Here is a 16,932-nt window from a genome sequence, read left to right on the forward strand (position 1 = left end):
CATGTAACATTAAAAAGTTCCTTTTTCAAAAATAAAATTGGTAATGTTTTAATTACCATTAGAGCCAGCTTTGTAAAGTCATTTATTTGGACTGTTTTACAAAGGGAGTTCTCTCCCTCTTTTTAACAGAAGAGTGATACAGTCAACATCTAGATTGTTACATAGCCTAAGCTTTTTAAGGAAGATGTTTAAATAGAACATACAACTTTAAAATGCTATAAAGTTACCACAAAAATAAAATTAAACTGCCATCATTCTACCCTCTACCTATATCTCTATCCCCCTGGGAGATGTGACTTACCACTCAAAGTGTCAGGAATAATGGTCCCAAGCTTAGGTTGAGGAAGTATGATTAGAGCCAAAGGTTAAAAGTATACACATCTAAGAAGCAATGTCCCAGTTAGGCATCTGAAATGGCAAAGAGGTGGCTCAATGCAAGTTGAGTAACAGGCTCTGTAGTGGAGTGATAAGGAACTGCCCTGCTTCCTCGGTGCTCACCATAGCTTCATACAGAGAATTTACCAGCCACCCCTAATTCAGGGAAAGGCATGATGCCAACCATACTGTTTCAAGGGTCACCACCTATTTTGTTTACATAAAGAAAATGCTCAATAACAGTTCCATCCCACACCTCCCCCTTACCCAAACATACTCCCCCCAAACCCTCCCTGAGACATTTTCCTATATCTGTCATTTCAAGGTATTTTTTTATACCAAACCCTCAAAGACCTTTACACTTGGTGCCTGATAACTTGATTGCCTTCTGAGTCCTGGGTAAAGAGCAAATCAGGCTGCAGACTTAACTGAGTGGGCCTGTCCTGGAACTGGGTCCACGGGCTGGGAGGAAACTGCCCTAAGCCCTGATTCTGGATGTTGGTTACTTCTCGGAAAGGAGCTCTAGAGTGGTGGGCAATGACCCACTGGCCTTGAGAATCCTCAGTGAAAAGTTGGCTCCAGGAGTCCCTGTCATTCTTTTCACTGTCCCAGGAAAACAAAGGACCAGAACAGGAACTTTGTTTCACTGCTTCTGCATTTTCTCCACCCCAGGAATCCCTGTATGTTTGAAAGAGGTCAGAGGCCTGCCTATTTTCTTTGGCAGACATCTTTTCCAATTTAGGCTTGTCCAAGGGCTGATAGCCTTTGCCCCTAGGTGGTTTACTGCATCTCTCCATACCCTGACAGTTCTTTTTCTTAGATCCACAAAGCCATTCCCTTTTCCAGGAAGAATCCTTTCCCTCCTTTTGGTCCAGCAAGCAAGAACTTTCCAAGTCCTGGGTGAAGGAACAAGCCAGTGAGTCTTGATTCTCTCCAGTACAGACTAAGGTATCAGGCTGGAACAAAGACAGCACGGTCACGTTTGGGGTTCCCATTCTGTGTTGACCAGAAGCCTGGAGGGACTGAGGAGAAAGTCCAGCTTCCTGGATGTCTGCAGGGGTTGAAGTGGCTAAAGTGGGTGCCATGCAATCATCCCCCAGGCCCTGGATCAGATGGTCTAGCTGGGTTGTATCTTTCTTATACTCTCTGTTGGTCTGACTTTCTATATGAGATGAAACATTCCTCTGATCACCACCATTTGTCTTTCCTAGTAAAACAGACATGAACAAATATTATTCTGTAGAAAAATCATGCCCTGAGCAGGATTTAGCTGGCTCTTTCTGAAATCAGTATCAGCTACTATCACTACCTAGTGCCAGAGGTCTTAGACTCTACATACCTTTGTAGCCAAGCTTCCGGCTTACAATCTATTCTCTCCTGAGTGATCTTTCTAAGACACATATCTTACATATTCCCCTACTCCAATATATGGATGCTTCCCATGACCTATCTCATAAAGTCAAACATGACATATAGACCAGCTGAGTTTTCATAAGGGGTTTGTATAACAGAGGGCATATCAATTTTGCTTTTGTCTTTTATTTAATTCGCCTTCTGCTAGTGATCCTCACCAAACATTATTCCGGGATATTATGCTTTGAGAAACATGCTCAGTACACTATATTTGTAAGGCCTCACAGATCACATTATAACCATTCAACTCTAAGAAACCTTCTGATGACAGTGTGAAGAACACAGGTTTTCCACTATCCAAACATTTCATGGTAAAGAGTAAAGACAATTAGATGCTAAGTCAACCAGCAGGAAGGACAATAATAAGAAACAACTGCTGGTGTCCAGCCTGCGAATTTTATCAGGCATGCAATGTACTCTATTCTGCCTTAAGGACTAATGCCATGGGATCCCCCCACCCCCCAAATTATACCAAGATCTAATTACAAATAAAGCTGAATTACCGATTTCCTCTTTCCTTCTCTAAGAATTATCCTGCAGAAACTATGTTTTGTGAAAGAGTTCTCAATTTTGCCTAAGAATTCTATGTAGACTGTAGAATATACCAGAATTTTGAAATTTGAAATGGAAAATGTTTTTGTAAAAAAAAGTCTGTCCTTGTTAAAGCAAAAGAGTTTAAGTTTTTGTTTGGGTAGGGAGAGTACATTATGCAAAGAAATCCTGGGCCTTGCACCAAGAGTCAGAGCTCTCCTTCCAACACCCTCCTACTAGCAGGAACCGTGCTCTGTAAGCCCCAGCCGCCTTTCCTCTCAGTCAGCCGGTCCCCTGAAGTGGAACGTGAAAGCAAAGAACTATCAAAGGATGATGAGACACTATCCAGCTTCGTGCCAACCTTTCTAAGAAAAAAGCATCAATGAACCTTGACTAATTTGAGAGACTTCATACAAAAATACCAGTTATCAATTAATCTCACACAGACTCCTCATTGTGACCAATCCAAGACATACACCTAATAACTAAAAAGGTCAGCTCCCCTGGGTACCCTCAATTCCCAAGCAGACATTTCCTTGCTGACAAGGAATGCAAATATTTACTATTAGACTGAGCAAAACAGAACCAGAAAAGTATGTTTGTAAAAGCATGTATATAATTGCTTTTCAAAAGGTGATGATTTTTTGTGTTTTATAACTTCTAATAGGTGAGCTATTTTAACACAATGCTCTGGTGTTGCCACTTATAAATGTTCCTGCATGAAAAAGTGAATGTACTTCTTTTAGCTCCCAGACAGGTCACCATACCTGGGCACAAGCTGAAGAAGGAATCAATGCTGGTCTGCCGAACACTTGCAGTCCTTGGAGTCAAAGAGATCTTAGTCTTTCTCTCTCCAGGAAAGAGTGTTAGCATTTTGGTGCTTGATCTGATTACATGTGTCTGAAAATGGAGAGAAAAAAGGATAATAGAACCCATTAATATCGAAACAGCTGCGAAGACAGTAGAAATTCAACAAACATCAGTGACCTCCCCCCTCAATGAACAATAAACATCAGTGACCTCCCCACTTTGGACTCCACTCAGATCCTATTTTCTAGGTAGTTTTTGCTGTATACCATCTTCCACCATTTCCTGCTATACCAATATTTTTTTCCTCAGGAATCATATATTTCAACTACAGCCCAATCTTTCTGCTTCCTCATGGAAACCGGTCGGGCTGAATTTAGTTAAAGACCACGATTCTCCATCAGCAGCAGTTGATGCATTTCAATGGTTTTCAAAGAATCAAATAGTGAGCAGAAGAATGGCCCCTGTGTCACACAGCTCTCCACAAATCAATCCCAGTTATGCTACTGCCACTTAGCTGTATGACCCTCTGCAAGTTGCTTAATCTCTGTGTTTCATTCTCATGTGAGAAATGGGGACAAATAACAATCTATCCCATTGCGCAGCTGTAAGAATTTGGTGAGTTAATTCATGTAAAAGTCTTACACAGTTCCTGGCACTCAATAATAGGATTGCATTCAGTAATAGGAGGAGAAAAGGCAATGAAACTGCATCAGCTTACCATACTTTCATTTCAGGCCCCTGTATATTGTACTTTACATATGAATTGGAAGATGGGTCAGAGAGGTTTTGGAAGTGTCAACTTTTATAACCCTTATTTAGTGTGATTTGCTTTTTGTTTGTTTTATTTTTGCTTATTAAGGAATGCCTGAGAAGTAGGGGAAATAGGGTCATATTCAATTTGTCTAGAAAAGTCAAAGAAGAAATGGGATTTGCCGATATTCATGCAAGTTAGAAATAGGAGTGAAACCTGAACCAAAATTATTCATTCTAGCCCAAAGCTGACTCCATTTCATTTTTCCATGTGAAATTAAAATGTTAAGTGGTTAAAAAAAAAAAAAAAATGAACCCTGGCTGGTGTGGTTCAGTGGATTGAGTGTCAGCCTGTGAACCAAAAGTCAACTGGTTTGATTCCTGGTCAGAGCACATGCCTGGGTTGCAGGCCAGGTCCCCAGTTGGGGGCGCGAGTGAGAGGCAACCACACATTGATGTTTCTCTCCCTCTCTTCTCCCTCCGTTCCCCTCCCTCTAAAATTAAATAAGCAAAATCTTTAAAAAAAAAAAAGAAATGCAATAAAATGTTTTTAAAAAAGAACGAGAAAGAAATCCTGGATTTAATATTCATACTTTGACTTTTAATACTGGTGCAAAACTTTTCCTTCTACCATTCAAAACTAGAAGACTGGATAAGTTACATGAAACAACTGATTTTAGACAGTGGATAACAGTGCATGGTGGTGATCCCTGAAAATAATTTTTGAGAAGGAAAACAAATAAGGTGAGGCCTATGATCACCCTAGCTTCCTGCTTGGAAGTATCTGCCAGACTAATGTATAGAGTACCAGGCAGAGCATCACAGTCTTGATGAATGGAGTAAATTGAGATTGAAATTTGAGGAAGCTGAGGTGGCTGGGATTTGCAGCACAGAGAAATATATCCAGAGATCTACACACAGATCCCCTCAGTTTATTATGAATACTAACCTACACATGTGTTAGGTGACACCCCATGGGGCTGGACAAAGAAATTGCAGGATTGCAAACTGAATAATCCTCAGAGCTCACACAGGGCTGCCATAGTTGGAGCCACAGTAGAGAGATCTTGAATAGCAGGGACATTTAGTAGAGTTCTCAGAAGGATCACCCCTTAGCCTTACAGCTAACCTAGCCCTTGAGCAAAAGCTATTTCAAACCTGTCTTAACAAAATTTAAAAGCAAGCATTTAAAGTAGCAAGCTTATTAGCAAGTAACTACATACCTAAACAAATTTCAGTATTCTTTAAAGACAAAATCCAGATACCTAAAAAGGTAGCCTGAAGATGCTAGCATACAATAAAATTACTAGATACATGAAGAAGCAGAAGATCCACAGGTAGCGGGTAAGAGGAGTCAGTTAATAGAAGCAGACTCGGAAATGTCAGGGATGACAGAATTAGCAGACAAAACCTTAAAATAGTTACAATAAATACTCAAGGATTTAAAGGAAAATATGAAAAAGAGAAATAGAAGATATGACAAATTCATGAGATGGGCTTAACAGATTAGAGACTACTGAAGAAAATAAGAGTAAATCTGAAGACAAAAATATAAACTTCAAAATGAAGCAAAAGAAGAAAAACTGAAAAGAACAGAAGTTTTAATGATCTGTGGGCTATTAAGTATATATATAATTAGAATTCCAAAAACAAGGCAGATGAGGACAAAATATAGTTGAAGAAATTATGGCAAAAATTTTCCAAATTTGATAAAAACTACAAACTGTAATAGACTGCCTTTGTCAAAGATGGCCAATATAGGTTCTTCCACCATTTCTCATGCTCTTCTTATAATGTGAACTTGCCACTCCTCCCATCAAGTGGCAAGACCCATATTAGCTCACCTTTAACTGGGGAAGAACTTTGACATAGCCTGACAAAGTCTGATACGATAGAACTAACACTAAGTCATAAAAGTGCCATGCTCTTCTGCCTTGCTTTTTTAGGATGCTCACTATTGGAACCTGGCTTACCATGCTTTGAGGAAGCCAAAGCAGGCACATAACTCTAAATTTCATGAGGGAAACAACTTAGACAGGTAGATAATGTGATTAGTATACCAACAAGTATTTGAGCACTTATTTGCTAGGAACTGGGAATATAGTGATGAACAAAACAGACAGTTTCTGCCCTGGTAAAGCTTATAGCTTAAGGGAAAAGACAAACAGTTATTTAACTTACTACAAGATGCTAAATCCCATAAAGATTTACAGAAAACTACAGATTATCAGATGATAAACAGTAAAACCTCAATTAGCAAAACATCTAGGAATAAGCTTTTTACCAAGTTGACCATACTTAGCAGGAGTAGAAGGGATGTTCATTTCTTAGGTCAGAGCGATGTCATGAGTGATGGTGCCCCAGTAGTAGATCTCTTAGAAGACCCATGGCTTAATTATGTGCAACTGAGAGGGGCCCAGGCACAAAGTCCTTCAGCAGGTTATCCCTACCTCAAAATAAAGGCAGCCCCAGTGTCTATATTACACAGTATAAGAAAACCTGGTGTGGCTCAGCGGATTGAGCGCTGGCCTGCAAACCAAAAGATCACCAATCTGATTCCTGGTCAGGGCACATGCTGGGTTGCAGCCAAGTCCCTGGCTGAGGGCATGCAAAAGGCAACAGATCAATATCTCTCTCCCTCTCTTTCTCCCTCCCTTCCCTTCTCTCTCAAAAAATAAAAAAAATATTTTAAAAAAGAAAGAAAGGCATAGGACTCCTATAGGACCAAACCCCTTAGTGAGCCTTAACCAACCTAACCTTAAGAATCATATTCCCTTCAAATCAAAGAATGTCTAGGTCTTTGGTATATCACATTCATGGTCCTGTGAAGTTTTCTTCTTTCAGAGTGATGGGAGGAAAAACGAACCTCCTACAACTATGTCTTCCTCCAGAGTGATGCTTTTCTTTTTTTTTTTTTTTCCTGCAAATCATCCCAAAAGTGTGACCCTAATACTCCACAAAGTATCAAAGCAGATCTGGGATCATAAATTTCACTATTAGAAAATGTTCTCATTCTTCCATAGAATTTAAATTCAGTTTAGCCCTCACTTTATCTTTCCTGATAATTTACCTGTAAGCTTGTCTTAAAGTTCTGCTTTCAAGCCAATTTAATTCCTTTTTTTATAATTCACGTAGCCTTTAGTACAAGTCTAGCACATAATTTGATCCAACTTCCTGTTTTGATAATGGTCACTCTGGTTTTGAATTTATGTATGAAGTCTCACTTTCCATATAAACTAACATAGCTTTGATATACATGAATGTCTTTCATTCTTTCTGCCATAGTATTGCCTCTTTTATGCTCCTGAGGACCCATACTCATCTCTTCCCACTTCTAGAATCACTGATAGCACTATCACCAAGTCGCCCCCTTCCTTAGTCTCTTATAGCATTAATTTGATGACATTTTGGACTGAAACCTTTTCCAGCCAGTCACTATCATGCCACATCAAGTCAGGCTGAGAGGATGATGCTACCTAATAAGGACATCCTAAGGAAAACTACTGAAGGAGTCTGATCAAGAAGAGCTGTCAGGACTCTCATCATCTCCAACAACATAGGTAAGCTCAGTTGAATCAGTAACAAAGTTTTAATTCAAAACTTACTTCAAACTCTCCAAACCTGCAAAATAAGTAACACACTAACTACCCTAGTTAAAGGATTTCATAAACTCTTGCCTAGCCCTAGACTATTATAATAGTCTTTTAACCAGACTCCCACTCACTATCTGTTTCAATCAGTCCCACATTGAGATCAATCTTAAAGAGCAACTGTGATCACACCATCACACTGTTCCTTCAGTAGTTTCTCTGCTACCTATAGCATAAAGGATGGACTCTTAGCTGCACACATTCGCATTCTAGTTTACCTTTTTCTCCGTTACCAGAAATCCTTGACGTACCCTGTAACATAATACTCAGCTAGATGCCAGTCCCTCTTAAGGCCTCCACCTTCCTCACTTCTGTGCTTCACACAGAAGGGCTTTCTTCACACTCAATTCTGTAATACTACATGTTCTTCAGCTTACCTCCAAGCATTCCTGATTCCCACAACCATGTGACCTCTTCCTCTTCTGAACTTGACATTTATCATTTGCTATTTCAAGACTTATCCTACAAAACCCTAGGATCATCATTTGATTCACATCTCGTCTATCCCCCACACCACTAGCTTAATATAATATGTATTCAACTCAATAAGTACTTTACAAAGAAGGTGGATATATAAAAAGGATACATTCCAGTTTGTTTTGTATATACCTACTCATTATATATATTTTTAAAGATTTTATTTATTATTTTTAGAGGGAGAGGAAGAGAGGGAGAAAGAGGGAGAGAAACATCAATGAGGTTGCCTTTTGCACGCCCCCCAACTGGGCACCTGGCCCACAACCCAGGCATGTGCCCTGACTGGAAATCGAACCAGCAACCTTTCAGTTTGCAGGCCAGCACTCAATCCACTGAGCCACACCAGCCAGGGCTTATTACGTTTTCAACATCAACGAAGCTGTCAGAAAACACTAAGACTTTTCAAATACTGTGATCAAGGCTAAGATGAGCTCCTGTCACTATAAAACTGATGTCACATATCACATCCAAAAAACAAACTAGGATGAGAGGGTCACCCACTGAAACTGTGAAGGTTCCTCCCCACCCCAAAGTAATTAACAAATTAACAAAGTAATCTAGGACCTAATACTTAAAAGAGAATACAGATATAGTCAATTCATTTTCACCAAGGGTGCCAGAAGATTCAATGGCAAATTGAGTCTTTTCAACAAAATCACAGACAACAAAAGAAAAATATAAATTGAAATTTATCTTTTGTGCCTCAAAGGACACTATCAAAAAAGTGAAAAGACAACATATAGAATGGGAGAAAATATTTGTAAACCATATTATCTGATAAGGTCTAGGGAACCACTCCTTGTAGTTTAGGGAATTGTAGCCCCGGCCTGAGCATGACCTGCCGCCAGCACTCCGGTTGTGCTTATCTTTAAGTCTCTACAATGGCTGCGTGGGAGATATATCCGAAAACCACTCAGAACGTTTCCGTGGAAATTGGATTTAAAGAATATTATGCTTTAAAACTTGCTCTACTTTTCTTTATCTCATAATTAAGTATAAACAATCTCTAGCAGGGAGTATATGAAACCTTGTACCTAGTGCCAATGTGGGGTCAAGATGTTTAATATACCCTGGCACAGACTATTCATTGTACCCATTGTACTGGAATGTGTAATCAGTTAGTCAATTGTAATCTAGACACCTGAAAGCTATTGATGATTTATGAATTTTGATCTTGTATCTCCCATGCGTATCTTTCTCAATAAAAAGCATAAGGGATGGAGGTGTAGCTGCTGTTCTCCACTAGAGAGAGCAGACACATCCCTTCCCCCAGACATAATAAAGTGTCCTGGGTAAAAGTTTGTTCCGCCATGGTCACGAAGACTCTGCTGGACAGAGCAGCTTCCAACCAAGCCTAGGGTGTGTTAGGCACATCCGCCTCAATAAGGGATTAATATCTAGAATATATAAAGAACACCTACAACTCAACAACAAAAAAAACAACCAACCAATTAAAAGATGGGCAAAAGACTTATCAAAATTTGGTATTATGTATTTTTGATTATAGCCATCCTAATGGATGTGAAGGGGCATCTCACTGTGACCTTGATTTGCATTTCCCTAATGACTAATAATGTTAAATATTTTTTCCTATGTGTATCTAAACAAGGCTATAACAAATAAGGAAACTGAAGTAATAATTTTAAAACTTCCCACAAAGAATAGACCATTTGTGCCACCAGAAGAGTCCGGGAATTTTCAAAACCAGCAAGTCTTAGATTCTTTTTGTTTAATAGACCTTCCTTTAGCTTATCTCTCTGCTCAGGTGATTAAGAAAAGGACTCACAATAAGTTTACATTTGAACAAATGAAGCAAAGCCAGGCGGCATTCCAATCTCTATGTACTTCAGGTAGAAGTGTGCAAGTCACAAGCACAGGTGTACTAGATTGGAAGGCCAGCACAGGTGGAATAGAAAAAGGCATAGGAAAGAGTAGATAAGGTCTAAGAAGTGTGAGAGGGCAGACATGGCCAGATTGTGCCTTATGGGCCTTAACATTTTTTTTGTTTTGTTTTGTTTTTACTGGAACATAGGAAACCACAAGACAGTTTTAAACTTAACAATGAGCAAAGGGTCACTCTGGTTCAGATGACTGTGGTAGAAATACTGAGTTGGCCAAAGAATTCATTTGTTTTCTTCCATAAGATGGCTCTAGTAGCGCTTAGTTGTCTTTAACTTCATTTGAAGCAATTTTGTTAGACCGTATTGTGACAGCTGTCGTATCAGCATGCATTAAAAAAAAAAAAAAAAAAAATCAAAATTGGTGACTTTTTGTGCAGCCATTTTAATACTGAAGATGGAAGAAAATAAGCAACATTTCCAGGATATTATGCTTATTTCAAGAGAGGTAAAAATGCAACCAAAGCCCAAAAAAAGATTTGTGCAGTGTATATGTCTTTTATTTTAGGGAAAAAACTAAACAGACTTTTTGGCCTGCCCAATAATAGGAAATACTGAGATTCTAAGCATATTTTAAAGCAAAGTCCAGAGAATTTGCTGATGGATTGAATGTTAGTAAAGTCTCAGAATGTCGGAGAGACATTTAGGATTCCGCCAAGGCTGACCCAGAAAACACCCACTGACCACTCAGCCAAGATTTTTTATTATCTTCACATTTCCATCTCCCTCTTAGTTATGTCTGCTTCTTCTCTGTTACATATTTAAAGGATGAAGAACTAAACTGAATTCTAAGTGAAGAAGAAATATAAATTATGTTTAGTTAAATTTAATATACTTAAGAGACGGCAAATATACAGATCACATACTAAACCTTTTTACTTCTTTCATGTGTAAGAAAACCTATGTTAGAAATATTTCTCAATGTTTTCAAATAGAGGCAGCCAAGTTAAAACAAATTAGAAAATTATTAAATTAAATTAAATTAAATATTAAATTAAAATGGCCTTGTATGGGGTAAAGGATTCATCATGGACAACAGTGTGGTGACTGAGGGTGGGTAGGGAGTACAAGGGGACTATATGGTAAGAGAAAAAAAAAAAAGACAATAAAATTTTTTTTTAAATAAAATAATAAAATAGTCTTGTCCTGAATGGTGTGGTTCAGTGGTTGGGCATCATCCCACAAAGTGAAAGACTGTCAGTTCAATTCCCAGTCAGGGCACATGCCTGGGTTGTGGGTTTGGACTCCAGGCTGGGACACATGTAAGAAGCAACTGATCAATGTTTTTCTCTCACATCAATGTTTCTCTCCCTCTCTCTAAAAATAAATAAACAAAATCTTCTTTTAAAAAACATGGCCTTTTAAAAATCCCATACTGAAACCCCTATCTCTCACATGGAAGGTTCTCCATCAGAGAACAACAGAACAATACGTTGGATATAATCTTGTCCATAGGGAAACATATATATATATATATATATATATATATATATATATATATATATATATATATATTTTTTTTTTTTATAAATCTAGTTCATTTTTAAAAATTTTTTATTTATTGATTTGAGAAAGAGAAAGAGGAAGAGCCAGTGAGAGAGAGAGAGAGAGAGAGAGAGAGAAACATCAATTTGTTGTTCCACTTATTTATACATTCATTGGTTGATTCTTGTATGTGGCCTGACCGGGGATCAAACCACAACCTTGGCATATCAGGGCAATGCTCTAACCAACCAAGCTACCCAGCCAGGGTATATTATTTATATACATATAGAAAATGTATCAAAGGATACCAAATTGTTAGTAGTAGCTACTGCCATTGAGGCCTTTTTCACACAATGCTATACTATTTGTATCTCTTTTTTACAAACAGATATTACTCTCAAAATAAGAAGACTGAAATGAAAACAAATACAATAACCTCCAGTACTGAGGCCAAGCCGGCCACGCCTCTGTAGATAGTCCAGAAGAGAAGCAAACTCTCTCCAAACACAGACCCCTATCTTCTAGCCAGAGCACAAAACATCCCCTGACTCTCCCCAAAATACTAGACAGTTCTGTTTAGGGATCAAGTAAGAAGGGGCATGTTTTTTTAAAAACTGGCCAGTAATTACTGCTTATCCATTCCTGAGATTAAAACTCAAACCTATGTCTACTTGATAGCTACTTTAGAAAGAGTCAGGTTTCTACACCGTGTGAAAGGGGACCTTTAGCACTTTGCTCTGGGCTGGAAGTCTTAGAACAACAGGAACTAGCAAGGGAACCAAAGTTCTAAACAGGACTCTTTGGGAATAAACAAACAAGAAGGGGAAATGGTATCAGTGACTGTGGCCATAAAGTTCAGGCCTCCAGAAATCAGAGGTAGGTAAGGGCCTAAAGATATTGGAGAGAGTATTCCCGCCATGCATTAGATCAGTAGAACAAATGTTTTCATCATTAATACCATGAAAGAAAACGGTGTGATTTGGGGTGACAAGAGTTGCAGACATAAAGACAAAAACTGGCTCTCTTTTTCCCTGTGGGTTACTCCCTTTCTCTCCTGAACACTTCCTAATTCTCATTTTTCTCCTTTTTCTAAATCAAACTGGTATACAGGTTTTCCACCCAGCACAATGTGTCATTCAAGAATGTATTCCAATAATAGGAGCGTATTCCTAATGCAAGGAGTAATAAATACCCATTGATCTTTTTAAAATAAATATGTGTATTTCCTTACCAACCATAAATTAGCCTTTTCCTCTGTATTTGGGGAAAAAAGTCAGCATTCTATCTGTGCTTTAATATGATACAACTTACTTTTTTGATAATAATTCACAAACTAGAGAAGAACAGAAAAGGTTACCGAGGAAGCAAGATAACTTGACTGATTTAGCAAGCTCAGTAACACAAACGCTAAGGCTGACTGACAAAGGTCCTCTCTCAGGAATGCCTGCATTGCATAAAATGTGTTTTGGGATCCTGAAGTGACCCAACTTTAACTACTAGATAGACAGGAGAGACTTTTGTATTTACTAAACAAAGTTATATGTTTCATATTCTTAATTTTAAAAATAGATACATCTTTGACCTAGTGATTCCACTTCTAGAAATTCACCCTACAAATACATTCATGTATATTATGTGCAAAATGATGTGTGTACAAATTTTTCATTACAGAAGTGTTTTTAATAGCAAAAGATTGGCAATAACTTTTGTCAATAAAGAACTGGTAAATATAAATAAATGTATATACACACCTGCTATGGACTGAAATATATCCTCCCAGAATTCATATGTTGAAGCCCCAGCCCTCCCAGGCACAATCTGGCCATGTTTGCCCTCTTACACCTTTTAGATATCATCTGCTCTCTTCTGCCTCACTCTGCTCCAGCCATACTGATCTTCTTGCTGGCCTCCAAGCCAAGTACACACAAATCTATCTACTGGCATTCCTCAGAGATACTGAGGGTTTGGATTAACAAGGAGAATATTCTGAGAAATCCTACCCTAAACTACAGCAGGCCAGAGAGTGGAAGGAAGAGACAAGGGATTAATCAGTTAACTTCAGGGCAAAATTCAGCAAGACTGCTTTCATTCCTGAGTGTGTGTTGGAACTTTGAATTAACTTCCAGGTTGCTATTTCTGCCATTATCCAAATGAGAGAACAGCCAGATGACAATGAACCCCAGGAGCCATGGCATCCTGCACATGTATAAACTTTTCCGGACTGCTCCCTACCAATCCAAAGGAGCAAATACACCCCAGAGCTAGCCCCACTTCCCCTTCTCCCACACCCTTTACCTGTATAGCCAATGTAAAGTCCTTCAAAACAACTTACACTTTTCTCCCCACTACTTAATGTATAAAAATGCTTTTCAACTCCAGGATGGTGGACATGTTACCTGTTCCACCTGGCATTGCTGCTGGTGGTTTAGACTTCATGCCCCAGGACCTAGTCACTTTTTCTTGCTAGCAATGGCCCAATAAACACTTTCTTTAAAAAAGACTTTTTCAGCTATGGAAGTTCAATTTTTGTTTAACAGCTTCCAGACCACCTCAATAAATTGAGTATAGCAATTAAGCTAATTTTTTGGCTAGCAGAGGACGTTCCCTTCAATTTATAAAAATCACAACATCTGTGAAGTACAATAAAGCAAAGCACAAAACCAAGGTATGCCTGTATATGCCTATATCTTCTCTCTTTCCCCCATTTCTCTCTTCCTCCCTCTTCCCACAGCATACACCAAGGAATGTGAACAGTGAGAATGTGGCCATCTGCAAGACAGGAGAAAGTTCTTACTAGAACTCGACCTGAGTAGACTAAGATAATCCTGTCGTACTAATGGATATAATTCCATATTAGTCCTTAAAAAAAAAAGAGCAGCCTTGATGAATGCATATAAAATGATTCATAATATGTAATAAGTGAAAAAGCAAATTGCAGAACGAATAATAAGCTCCTTTTTATAAGAAAGAAGATATGCATTTGCTTATAGATGCATAGAATACCTCTGGAAGAATACACAAGGAAGTTGTGGTCTCTGACATGGGGAAGGATGGTTAGGGGTATTAGGGAGATACTTTACTGCATATCTTACATGTTTTAAATTATATACTATGTGAATGTGTTACCTATCCCAAAAATAGTTTAAAAAAAAAAATTAAAGGACCAGGTGGTTCATTTGTTTCTCAAAAATGACTTCAGTTGTAAGATGCTTTTTTAACAGTACTCAATTAAGCAAGTTGAAGCCACCCACAGAAAAGACTGTCATTCATGATTTATATTAGGTTAATTACCTGGTCTTGAGATTATTGCCCAAACTATCCAAATTCTGCACACTTGCCTAATCTCAAATCCTTTCCCACCTGCTCAGCTAAATCTTCCTTGTTAATCCCAAATCATGATAATCTTTCTGGCCTCCAAAATCACATGTCCCTTCAAACCACTCATCTGGGCCTATACTCTGTCTGGTAGAGGGTAAGAGTACTGGCCTCTGTAGCCCTAAGAACTGGGCTTGAACCCCTGCTTACTTGAGTAAATTTCTTAATCTAAACCTCAGTTTTTCATCTGTAAAGCAGAGATAATGGCAGTATCTACTTCTCTGAATTTTTGTACCTACCGTTAATAAAGTATGTAATAAATATCCCAGCAAAGTGCATCTCTTTTCTTCCCACTAAGACTTCAGAGCCTTTAGTGTGCTTTGAGCCTCAGTTTTCATGTGTAAAATGGATATTATCATACTGTCTACCATATACAGAGTTGCACCAGACAAGAGAACATATCTGAAATGCGCAGCACAACGCACAGTAAAAAATGCTCAATAAACGTTAAGGATTGTCCCATGCTTTTGTTCCTTTGCAGTGACTAACACAGAATCTTGTATATGTGACAAACCTGGGTGTGATTGCCAACCTTCCTAGTTGGGCGCACCTGGCTTAGTTACTTAACCTCCGTCTCCTCGTTCCCATAGGGTGAGGGGGCATATAATGCATATTAAGTATTTAACAGAGTATCTGGCATCCAGAGGATGGTCCATATATATTAGGCCAGTTCACCTTCCCGTCTCTTCTACATTTTCTCCTGAATATCCCGGTTTTCGGCCCCTCAGGATGAGAACTTTCCAATACCTCGGGAACTCCGAGTTCCTCAGGGGGCTGCTCGATCAAACTCCGAGCAAATTTTCTCTCCATCCGCCCCTCCCCCCCACCTCCCCACCCCCACAAAACGCACACACCTCTAAACCTGCGGTCCCAGGCTCTCCACATCTCTCCAGTCTTCCTATCGCCCCGTTTTCTCTCCACCCTCCTCAAACTCCCATTTTTCATCCTTCTTCAGACTCCACTCCCTCTCGCCTTTGAAGTCCCAAAGCTGTTCTTTTCTCAGTCTCTGACTTCACCTCCATCACCTCATGATCCCCCGAACTGCACTTAACCCCTCCCGAAACCCCCTTTCGCTCTCCAGCGTCCTACCTGCACTTTCCGCCGCTTCAGCGCCGCCGCGTCCAGCCACACGCCGCAGGCCTCTTCCTCGGGGCCTCGGCGCTTCATGACCGCTGAGGAGGTCAAGTCAATAGGAAACCGGCTTCAGACTCCAGCCGCCTCAGTGAAGAGCGGAGACAGCTCCCGCGGACCTTCGGATCTCGCGCCAACTCTGAAGGCGGAGCTACGTCGCGGCGCCCTGGCGCAGGGACCGCCCCAAGCGTCAGTTCCGGCCCGCCCCAAACTCCGCCCCTTTCCCCAAGCCACGCCCGACGCTGGAACAAGGACTGCAAACCAGTCCTCTGGCGTTGGGTCTTCCTTTCCTTAACGTTGGTCTTTGTGCTCTTTCTGCTCTTATCGTACAAGGGAAGTACGTATGCTGTGTGAACGCGTTCGCGACTCTGCATAAGAAACGTGCATTTTCTTTTTGCTGAGTTAGTTGTGCTTTCTTATTGCAAATATAATAATCACCCCGGGGCTCAGGGTTTTTCTCGTATGTAAAAGGAAGGGTGGAGCCGAGGCTCAGGTCCGCCGACTTCAAAGCTAGGGTTCACAACACTACCCTAAATGGTCAACATACCCTCGAGTTTATGAATTAGTTTGTAATTCAAAGAAAGAAAAATCTAAGCTTTAACTATGAAACCATACGGGAGAGGATTTAGAAAATGTTAAAATGAACACTAAAATTTGAAGTCAAGAACTAGCTTTCAGCCCTGCCTTCATGGCTTACTGTGTGACCTTGGATTTTAAAGATCAAGTGAAGTAACGTTTGTGAAAGTACTTTGTAAATTCTGAAAGCCTCTCTGAAATGCAAAAATGATGTATGTCCTTCCATCCCTAACCACAATCTTCCTAGATGTTTTATATATAAATATATATTTCTTAGGCATTTGGGAGGGTTTCTTATTTGTACTTGCTAATTTTCCTTCACCATGCATATATTGCTTCTATACCCTGAAAAAAGCAATATTATAAAAATTAACATAAAATCTTCCTTGTTTGAAGGAACCACCAAAAAAAATGAAATCTTTATCAAGTTATAAAATAGGATTATGTATATTTTTACAACA

General features: G+C 39.4%; 1 protein-coding gene across 1 annotated transcript; it reads right to left on the reverse strand.

Annotated features, from left to right (window-relative positions):
- Positions 1 to 65: 65 nt before the first annotated feature.
- AUNIP (aurora kinase A and ninein interacting protein) lies at positions 66 to 16,027 on the reverse strand. The gene is made up of 3 exons (XM_090268824.1): positions 15,854 to 16,027; positions 3,087 to 3,219; positions 66 to 1,582 (listed from the first exon to the last, which is right to left on the reverse strand). Exons 1-3 carry the CDS (start codon positions 15,929 to 15,931, stop codon positions 732 to 734), a joined length of 1,062 nt encoding a protein of 353 aa, XP_090124950.1. The 5' UTR covers positions 15,932 to 16,027; the 3' UTR covers positions 66 to 731.
- Between the last annotated feature and the right edge of the window lie 905 nt (positions 16,028 to 16,932).

This window comes from Furipterus horrens, unplaced genomic scaffold (genome assembly GCF_987537825.1).
Source record: "Furipterus horrens unplaced genomic scaffold, mFurHor1.1.pri manual_scaffold_3, whole genome shotgun sequence".
NCBI classification, from domain to species: Eukaryota; Metazoa; Chordata; class Mammalia; order Chiroptera; family Furipteridae; genus Furipterus; species Furipterus horrens.

What these genes read in the sequence shown, in the direction of transcription:
- AUNIP (XM_090268824.1), bottom strand. Translation starts at nt 15,931, where the DNA reads ATGAAGCGCCGAGGCCCCGAGGAAGAGGCCTGCGGCGTGTGGCTGGAC. An exon ending in TGAAGCGGCGGAAAGTGCAG is followed by an intron (nt 3,220 to 15,853) that starts GTAGGACGCTGG and finishes CTCCATTTTCAG; the next exon opens with ACACATGTAATCAGATCAAG. An exon ending in CTTCTTCAGCTTGTGCCCAG is followed by an intron (nt 1,583 to 3,086) that starts GTATGGTGACCT and finishes CTGTTTTACTAG; the next exon opens with GAAAGACAAATGGTGGTGAT.